The 9,885-nt window shown below is 44.2% G+C and overlaps 2 protein-coding genes across 3 annotated transcripts in view; one reads left to right on the top strand and one right to left on the bottom strand.

Annotated features, from left to right (window-relative positions):
* KLHL10 (kelch like family member 10) overlaps positions 1-2,701 on the top strand; it is a 9,173-nt gene extending 6,472 nt beyond the window's left edge. The window contains exons 3-5 of one of the 2 annotated variants that reach the window (XM_008071925.1): positions 399-1,016; positions 1,912-2,061; positions 2,274-2,701. In XM_008071925.1, coding sequence (XP_008070116.1) covers positions 399-1,016; positions 1,912-2,061; positions 2,274-2,648 — 1,143 coding nt within the window. In that variant the 3' untranslated portion in view covers positions 2,649-2,701. The remainder of the gene's footprint in view (positions 1-398; positions 1,017-1,911; positions 2,062-2,273) is intronic. The other variant, XM_008071926.2, reaches the window with a different exon arrangement.
* Positions 2,702-5,676: 2,975 nt separating this feature from the next.
* The window catches only part of KLHL11 (kelch like family member 11), a gene marked incomplete at its 5' end in the record, with an annotated part of 13,355 nt that continues 9,146 nt past the window's right edge, over positions 5,677-9,885 (bottom strand). Inside the window, one exon of the mRNA XM_008071924.2 lies at positions 5,677-8,516. Coding sequence (XP_008070115.2) covers positions 6,935-8,516 — 1,582 coding nt within the window. The remainder of the gene's footprint in view (positions 8,517-9,885) is intronic.

Raw genomic sequence — 9,885 nt, 5'->3', positions numbered from 1 at the left:
GGCGGGTCTCGACCCCGCGGGCTCAGGCCATCCACTCACCTCAGCCTCCCAAAGGCGCGGGATTACAGGAGGAGCCACCAAGTCCGGCTAATTCATGTTATTTTACATATCGAGACCTAGATGTCCAATTCCTGGACAATGACCACAGCCTTTGCTGGTCTAACAGTCCCATCCACAGGCTCACACTGTGACCACACGAGACCCCTCTTTTTCACTCACCCTCGGCATCCAAGGGCACAATGTCTCCCCAAAACGAACAGCTAAACTGTGAATCACGTTTCAAAAACAAGCCAAGATATTTTCAGCAATTCAAAGGCAGACTGTGAGATGGGGCTGAGGACCCGAGGCTTCCGGGCACCCTCACCTCATCGGGATGACTTTCTGCATTCCCTTCTCAGGTTCGCCTGGCCCTCATGCACGCTGAGTACTTCATGAACAATGTGAAGATGAATGACTATGTCAAAGACAGCGAGGAATGCAAGCCAGTTATCATCAATGCCCTGAAGGCCATGTATGACCTCAACATGAATGGACCCTCCAATTCCGACTTCACCAACCCACTCACCAGGCCTCGCCTGCCCTATGCCATCCTGTTTGCAATTGGTGGCTGGAGCGGCGGGAGCCCCACCAATGCCATTGAGGCCTATGATGCTCGGGCTGACCGATGGGTGAACGTCACTTGTGAGGAGGAGAGTCCCCGTGCCTACCACGGGGCGGCCTATTTGAAAGGTTACGTGTATATTATTGGGGGGTTTGATAGTGTAGACTATTTCAATAGTGTTAAGCGTTTTGACCCAGTCAAGAAGACCTGGCACCAGGTGGCCCCGATGCACTCCAGACGTTGCTATGTCAGTGTGACAGTCCTCAACAACTTCATTTATGCCATGGGGGGGTTTGACGGCTATGTGCGTCTCAACACCGCTGAGCGGTATGAGCCAGAGACCAACCAGTGGACGCTCATCGCCCCCATGCACGAGCAGAGGAGTGACGCCAGTGCCACCACACTCTATGGGAAGGTAAGATGGCAGGGCAGCAGGAAGGGCCTGGGACAAGGAGCCTGCCCAGAAGCGATGCTGCGCTTCCATGCTGGGGATGGATGAGGAAAGTGGCAGTGCTCGCTTCACAGTGCTCGCCCCTTCTGCAAATGACAAAGTTGCTTATCTTTTTGTTTTGTTTTGTTTTTTGAGTCGGAGACTCACTCTGTCACCCAGGCTGGAGTTCATTGGCACACTCATGGCCACCGCAACCTCGACCTGCTGGGCTCAGGCAATCCTTCCATGTCAGCCTTCCAAGCAGCTGGAACTACAGGCACGCGCCACCATGCCCAGCTAATTTTTTGATTTATTGTAGAGATGCGGTCTCACCATGTTGCCCAAGCTAGTCTCAAACCCCTGGGCTCAGACAATCCTCTCGTTTCCACCTCCCAGTGCTGGGATTACAGGTGTGAGCCACACACCTTTTACCTTATTAAAAAGCAGTACACTCACATATGGAAAAAAGACATTCAGACTGTACAGATTGGAATTAGGTGCCCTCCGTCCTCCAACATTCGTTTTCTACTCCCCAGAGGTGACACTTTACTTTTATTTTTTGAGTTGGAGTCTCACTCTATCACCCAGGCTGGAGTGCAGTGGCATGCTAACAGCCACCCCAGGGTTGACCTGCTGGGCTCCAGTGATCCTTCCACCTCAGTCTTCCAAGTAGCTGGAACTACAGGTGCACACTACCACACCCGGCTAATTTTTTATTTATTGTAGAGATGAGGTCTCGCCAAGTTGCCCGGGTTGGTCTTGAACCCCCAGGCTCAGGTAATCCACTCGCCTCGGCCTCCCAAAGTGCTGGGATTACAGGCTGAGTCACCGAGCCTGGCCGGAGGTGACACTCTTAAGGATCTTGGACTCTCTTCCCCAGGTCTACATATGTGGGGGGTTTAACGGCAACGAGTGCCTGTTCACAGCAGAAGTGTACAACACTGAGAGCAACCAGTGGACAGTCATAGCACCCATGAGGAGCAGGAGGAGTGGTATAGGCGTGATTGCCTATGGAGAGCACGTGTACGCGGTATGTGATCCTTGTGTTACATCACAGGTGGTACACCGAGACTGTCTATGGGCAAATAGGCTTATGCAGCCATCAGTAAGCATTTGAAAGCTTTCTTTCAAGCAAGACAGAGGAAGAGGGAGGTATGAAATCACTGGTTTCCCCTAGTGAGGGTCTCCTCGGTGAAAAGAAGTAGTGCCTCACAGGTAAGCCTGTTCTCCTGCCATCCACAGGTAGGTGGCTTTGACGGAGCGAACCGACTGAGGAGTGCAGAGGCCTACAGCCCAGTGGCGAACACCTGGCGCACCATCCCCACCATGTTTAACCCTCGGAGTAACTTTGGCATTGAGGTGGTAGATGACCTCCTGTTTGTGGTGGGAGGCTTCAATGGCTTTACCACCACCTTCAACGTCGAGTGCTATGATGAGAAGACCGATGAGTGGTATGACGCCCACGACATGAGCATCTACCGCAGTGCCCTGAGCTGCTGCGTGGTGCCAGGCCTGGCCAATGTGGGGGAATATGCAGCAAGACGGGACAACTTCTCAGGACTGGCACTGCGAGATGAAGTCAAGTATTCCGCGTCGACAAGCACCCTGCCGGTATGAGCCTTTCATGTAGCTAATAAAAAGTCTAAGCAATAAGAATTCATTTTTTTTTTTTTAAATAAACGCAGTGCTTCAACTTGTAAGAGTACTGGAAAATGCTCGGCTCAACAAGGGCAGAATGAATGAAGGAACAAGAGGAAAGAAAGAAGGCAATTACTTCCACCAGTACCCAATTAAAGGAGAAAGACACAGAACCAGCTCTAAAGAAATATGTTTATTTAAGACTTACATCAAGACAATTAGTAGCTTTACCACAGAACAAGATAGCTTCAGGAACATAAAACAAGCTGCTTTACAACGTCATTTCTCAAAGGGTTCTAAGTACTACATCTTCTCTGACTTGGAGGGAGATAGCCAAGGTTCTATTTTCAGTAGAGCAGGGGCCGGGATACTGTTAGCACATAAAACTCACTGTATCAATTCAAACTAAGTAATTATTTTACAAATAACTGGACAAGCCCTAGCACATGGATCATAAACTCTTCAAACATCTAGCAAGCACTACTTCTCACGAGTGCATTATGCAGGAGGGTTGAGTTCAACAAGCTCTACAGTATGTGCCTCAATGTAAGATGTTCATAGCAATGGGCAGAGAGTAGCCGAAAGCCAGACACATGTCATTAACAGAGCAGTAATTGGGCTGGCTAGTTAAATTCCTGGAAGCAAAACGACCCTATGTTATTATTATTACATCATTCAACTATGAGCTGTTTTGTTTCCAATGACCAGAACACATGTTATAATATAAGCATAACAGAAACAAAAATGGACTATTCTCAAGAAAGTGACAGACTGGAGTGATGGGCTGTGCCAAAGTGTTTGACAGTTAAGGAGTGACTGAATTGATCCCCAAATATTCTACAGTGAAAGTACCCTATTTTTCTAGTGTAGGCAGAAGGCTTTACAATACTGTATACATTCAAAGACATGAAATGCGGCCAACAGACCCTTTTTATTTGAGCTTAATTTGAGGAAAGTACCCCAAAAAAGTTCCTTTAGTTATGTTTGATTAGACCAAGTAACTAAAATATACAATTCAGCTCACCTGTCTATATATAGTATACTGTTATTAGAATTATGAAGCAGAAAATGACGTATTTTAAACATACCACATGCTACACTAGTCAAGAGACCAAGAAGAAAAGTGCCCTAGAAACTGCCTTACCAGCAGCTGAAGGATTCAAAAAACAGAAGCAAACAAATTTTCCATAAACAATACCTTCCTAGCTTCAAACTTCTGTTCTATATTAAACGATATTTTAAAATTTTTTGGTCCCAGAAATACTATACAAAACCACATACAAAACCAAAACTGATGTCAATTAATTTTAAGTTTTTAACAAAAAGGTTATTTCTGAACTGGCACGGCAAAAGCAAAGCTGATATCAAGATACACAAGACTAATTTTACATGCAAACGACTGCACATGAGATGTATTACTTAAACACTAAGCTCAGGACTGACATTCTCAACAAACACCGATTGTTTTTTTTAAACCATGGGGAGTAGCATAGGTATAGTTAATTTACTATTCTAACATATAAGTAGCCTTCCTCAAAGTTATGTATTCTTACTCATTTTTGGCATAATCAATTCCCCTTTCTCCCTTCTACAAGCAAAAGCAAAAGCAAGAAAACAAAGGTTTGCTTGAATATACGTTAAGCTGTATTTTAATAGCCAAGCTTCTAACCGCTTAAATTACCAAACACAATCTTTTGAGTTTTCATCAAAAGAAAACTGTTTTCTTTCCCAAGGAGCCAGTTTAGCCTGACCATCATAATTAGAACCTTTCCAAAGACTCTGGGAAATGATGTCCAGTTTAGAATTTCAGAATGTCAGCCCTGAACAGATTTAAGCAAATCTGGCTTCTTTCCTTATTAACAAGTTAGTTAGGATATTGCAGAAACATAAGTTATTGATGTGAAATTACGTGTGTGAATTTGAATATAAAAATTAGAAATTCAGTAGTCAGGAAAACCTGCACACATCATCATGCAATGAAGGACTTACCCCTTCTTTTCAGCCATGGCCTAGGCTGCCTGCTAAGTTAAAAAACAACAGTTTCAATCAAGGTTTTAAAACCAGATTATACCTAAATCTTATGAGTTATCATTTCTGCCACATCATGTGAAAGAAAGACAATGCCACGAAGAACTTGATAATGATGGTCTCAGAAGACAACTCTGAGCCCTAAAAACAAGAACAAAATCATCACACCCTTGGGGAAAAACTGGCATCCTAGTGAGACACTGAGTTATTTCCACACAAGAAAGCGCCTGGGTAGCGAGACCTCATCTCTACAATAAATCAAAAAATCAGCCGGGCATGGTAGCGCATGCCTGTAATTCCGGCTACTTGGAAGGCTGAGGCGGAAAGATCGCCGGAGCCCAGCAGGTCGAGGCTGCGGCGGCCAGAAGCGGCCACTGCACTCCAGTCTGGGTGACAGAGTGAGACTCCAACTCAAAAAAAAAAAAGAAAATGAAAAGAAAGCTTGTGGCATAGTCTACTGGAGAGAAACAAGATCCTCATTCAACAACTGTCTCACTTGCATAGGTGTCTCCAATTAAGCATTAGTGCTTCTCAGAGTCCAAATGGCTTTTATTAAAATAACTACAAAAAGAGAAGACTGAGAAAAAGCTAGTGGTGGGTAGTATGATACATCCTCAGGTAGAAACAGCCCTGCAGTTTCCCACCCCATTCCAGCCTAAATTAAACGGGTTTAAAGCTGATTTCCAACACATTTACTCAATGCCTTTGTCCTAGGTAGGGATACTAATTTAGAAATTTCAGAGAAGTTCTTAGTATAGAGCCTAAGAGCTCAAACATTAATAGTCTTGCAGCAAACAGGCAGAATTTCTAGTTGTGCTTTTTTCTTTTGATGTATGAACACACAATGAACAAGGATGTTAACTATAATGGACTAGGGGAAAAAAATCACTGCACTTGGGACTTGACTTCTAGAATGGTATTCTGGAATGTCTAAGAAAGTAAAGACACCCCTTAGGAAACAAGAAAAATATACTGGACCCACACTGTAAACCATTAGAACAGGAGTTCTTTATGCTAACTAATGAGCATGAAGAGTCAACCTGAGTGCTAACTTTTATAAAGCTTGGGAATGTGTAAGAGAACTAGGTGAAAGCACAAAACTAAATAAAAGATAATTGCAGTGATAAATCTTTAAGAGTCAAAATTATGCACCCAAATTTGGTATTCGAGGCTCAAAGTGTCAATAAAAGTCTGGGTAACTGGCTACAATGTAACAATCAGGGTAAGAAATAGCAAGGTTTCTCTCCAGCAACATCTAAAGTTATCGCTTTCCTTTCCATCCTGAAAAAAACACTTCTTGTAGAAAGGAATAATGAAGATTCTATACACTATGCATTAGAGCAAAAATTAAAACTGAAGGCATTGAGTGTTGATTGTCATAGGCATTATTTACACTCATCAACATATCCTCAAATAAGCCTGCAACTCCTGAAAAAAGTGTTTACAATTTTTAAATGCCTTTGATATCTCAGTCTACACTAATACTTTTCTTCTTAGAGAAACAAATTTCACATATATAACTTCCTCTGTGTTCTGTCAATCAGCTAAAGATCTATATTTTGCCAAATATCATTATCTCAGAGCAGTGGCTTGAAGTCTATAAACAGCTGCTGAAGAAGTGAAAAATATTCAAAATATGCATGAGCCAATCACAAATTTCTCATCAGACACCTCTTCTAGAAATGAAAGTAGCATTTCTAGATAAACACAAGAAAATATCAATGCCAACATTCTGAAATCACCTTGCTGAAAATACTGTGCATTTTCTTTCAAATTTCAGTCTCATTATTGCACATACCTCCTGTAAATGAGGGCTCAATGCATAAATTCTGATCTTGTCAAAACCAACCATTCTGAAAAACACTTTTAAAAGTGCAAATAAAATTGGTGCTTAAAGTATAATCAAAACATTAAGTCCCCAAGACAAAGGAATTATTACTTGTTGGCAGAAAAACAGTCAATTAAGTACAGCTGAGCTTTCCACTTGTCCTTAATAAGCTCTTGTTCAGCTAGCACATATAGACAAGCCAGAGACAGCTAGGGATCACAAGCTAACAAAAATTACCACATACTGAACGGAGTTTCTCCTTCTCTTGTTTTTAACTGTACTATCTTTATATGGGGTCATAATCAGTTCACGTAGAAAATAAGTTATCAACATACTTTTTCAAGTAACAGTCTGGATAGCTTCAGCCTCACGAGACGGTTTAGCAGCGTTAAGCTGCATGTTCGAGAACCTAGCACTCAATCTGGGAGCTCGGCACGCGCCGCATGTTCAGGGCGTGCCGGTGAATCTCCTGCATCTGTCGGATGCGGTCCTTCTGCCACATCAGGTTTTGAGGCATGGGATATCTCTGTGTGCCATGCAGGTACCGGTAGGGGATCCTCACGTGACAGGCTGTGGCTCTACAACGAGGCTGCGGCATGGGAGGAAGAAGCATCCACCTCTTTCTCTCGGCACAGTATCGGTAGGCTTCTTTCCGATACTGTTTGTCAATATCGTCACTGTTTTTCCAGCCCCCGATAATAAAGACATCATCTTTGTAATAGCAAATGGCTGCTCCCTCAATGCTTAGGACTTCGGGAGGCAAGCTTTCAAGGATCTCATCAGACACTTGGCTGGCAATTTTTCTTACTGCCTCTTCATTTTCTACAGAATAACTCTTGGGACAGCATGATGCTGTCTGATAAAAGTTTGAATTGACCACAGACATTTGGAAAAAGCAGTAATTGTCAATAAGTGGCAAAGACTCCACATCTTGCCACTGTCGAGTCTCTGTATCATAGCAAGTAATTACAGCCTTTAATCCATCTTCAGTGTCCCGGTCCACAGGTGTGCGGGCGGCAATGTACACAAACCGGTCTTCAATGGCTAGCGCCTTCACATCACGAAGAATCCTTGGTGCCGATTCCAAGTTGTGCCATTTATCAAGCTCAGGGTTATAAACAGTCACATCTTTAAAGCCAGGACTAAAGTTGCCATGTCCCCCAATGCTATAGAGCTTCCCTTTCACTTCTGTTAGCCCAAAAGAATGCTTTCTTGTCATCAGACTACAAACATGCTCCCATGTATTCAAATTTGGGTTATACCTTTCTACAGTTTTAGCAAACCCTGGCTCCATGGATCCAGCAACATACACGTAGGATTCTGTCACTGCAACAGCATGTCCATCGAGGTGATTATGAATATGGGGCAGGTTTACCCATCTGTCCTCATCCACAAAATATCCCACACATTCGCTTAAATAGTCCCCTCCTTCCGACACACCTCCAATAACCATGATCACATCCATGTTTTGCCCATAACGAGGTAACAGCGAGACATGAGATGTGGGGTGCTGGAGCGTGCCAGACTGTATGTTCTCAGCCCTCAGGGCGTGCCTCTCCACTGCATCAGACACCAACTTGACGCAAACTTCATTGCTGGCTACCAGCCTCTCTGGTTTGACGTGCCGAGTAAGGTAGGTGGGTTTCATCTGGGACAACCTGAGCAGTTTAAACAGTTCTTCAAAGTATCTCTCCCTCTCTTCAGCATTTCTCTGAACCCACTTCAAAACAGTTTCAAAGAGAACCTCTTCAGAATCAACTGTAATTTCCAAGTCGGACAGCCAGTCTCGAATAAGATGGAAGGGTAAGGTATAAAATTCCTCATCCTGAATCACTTTGTGAAAGTTTCGCCGTATCATGTCAGCAGCCTTCAGAGCAAGTTGGCTCAGGGTGTACATGTGAGCTAAGCTATGAATGGCCACACAATTTGAGAGATGAAGTTTCTTCTTGAGAAATTCTCCACAAAATTCTTTTAGACGAATTAACAGGAACCTAAAATCAAGAACAAAATAAAAGATTAATTTTCAGATGTGCATATTTTACGGTTATATTTTTAGAGCATCTGAATTATACAAATTAAAATGGCTAGATAATCTCACTTTATACACAACACCTGAAGAAAGAAAATCTCCCCAAGTAGAATATTGTTCTGGAAAAAGTCTGTTTAAAAGCATGTATGGGACAGGGTGTGGTGGCTCAAGCCTGTAATCCCAGAACTCTGGGAGGCTGAGGTGAGAGACCAGTCTGGGCAACTTGGCGAGACCTCATCTCTACAATAAATAAAAAAATTAGCTGGGGGTGGTAGCACGACCTTGTAGTTCTGGCTATTTGGAAGGCTGAGGTGGAAGGATCACCTGAGCCCAGCAGGTCGATGCTGGGATGGCTGTGAGCATGCAACTGCACTCCAACCTGGGCAACGGAGTAAGACTCCAACTCAAAAAAATTAAAAAGCAATAAAAATAAAAATAATAAAAGCTTAGCCAGGTGTGGCAGTATGCGCCTGTAGCTCCGGCTACTTGGAAGGCTGAGGCAGACGGATCACCGGAGCCCAGCAGGTCGAGGCTGCGGTGACCGGGAGCGTGCCACTGTCCTCCAGTCTGGGCGACAGAATGAGACTTCAACTCAAAAAAATAAAAAATAAAAAATAATAAAAGCATGTGTGGGTTGAGCGTAGTGGTTCACACCTATAATCCCAGCACTTTGGGAGGCCAAGATAACAGGACTGCCTGAGCCCACGGGTTAGAGACCAGCCTGGGCAACTTGGTGAGACCTCATCTCTACAATAAATAAAAAACTTAGCTGGGCATTGTGGTTCACACCTGTAATCCCATTACTTTGGGAAGCTGAGGCAAGAGGATTGCCAGAGCCCAGGAGTTAGAGACAAGGCTGAGCAACATGGCAAGACCCTGTCTCTTTAATAAGTCAAAAAATTGCCAGGCTCGGTGGCTCAGCCTGTAATCCCGCACTTTGGGTGGCCGAGGTGAGTGGACTGCCTGAGCCCGCGGGTTCAAGACCCGCCTGGGCAACTTGGCGAGACTCATCACTACAATAAATCAAAAATTAGCTGGGCATGGTAGTGCATGCCTGTAGTTCCAGCTACTTGGAAGGCTGGAGTGGAAGGATCGCTGGAGCCCAGCAGGTCGAGGCTGCGGTGGCTGGGAGTGGCCACTGCACTCCAGTCTGGGCGACAGAGTGAGACTCCAACTCAAAAAAAAGAAAAAATGTCAAAAAATTAGCTGGGCATGGTAGCACACGCCTGTGGTTCCAGCTACCTGGAAGATTGAGACAGAAGGATCACCTGAGTCTAGCACCCCCTCCCAAAGTGCTGGGATTACAGGTGCAAGCCACAGTACCTGGCAAA

The sequence above is a fragment of the Carlito syrichta genome, unplaced genomic scaffold (assembly GCF_000164805.1).
Source record: "Carlito syrichta isolate Samal-C Ts95f unplaced genomic scaffold, Tarsius_syrichta-2.0.1 Scaffold314793, whole genome shotgun sequence".
NCBI lineage: Eukaryota > Metazoa > Chordata > Mammalia > Primates > Tarsiidae > Carlito > Carlito syrichta.
This window is presented reverse-complemented; position numbering and strand designations above follow the sequence as displayed.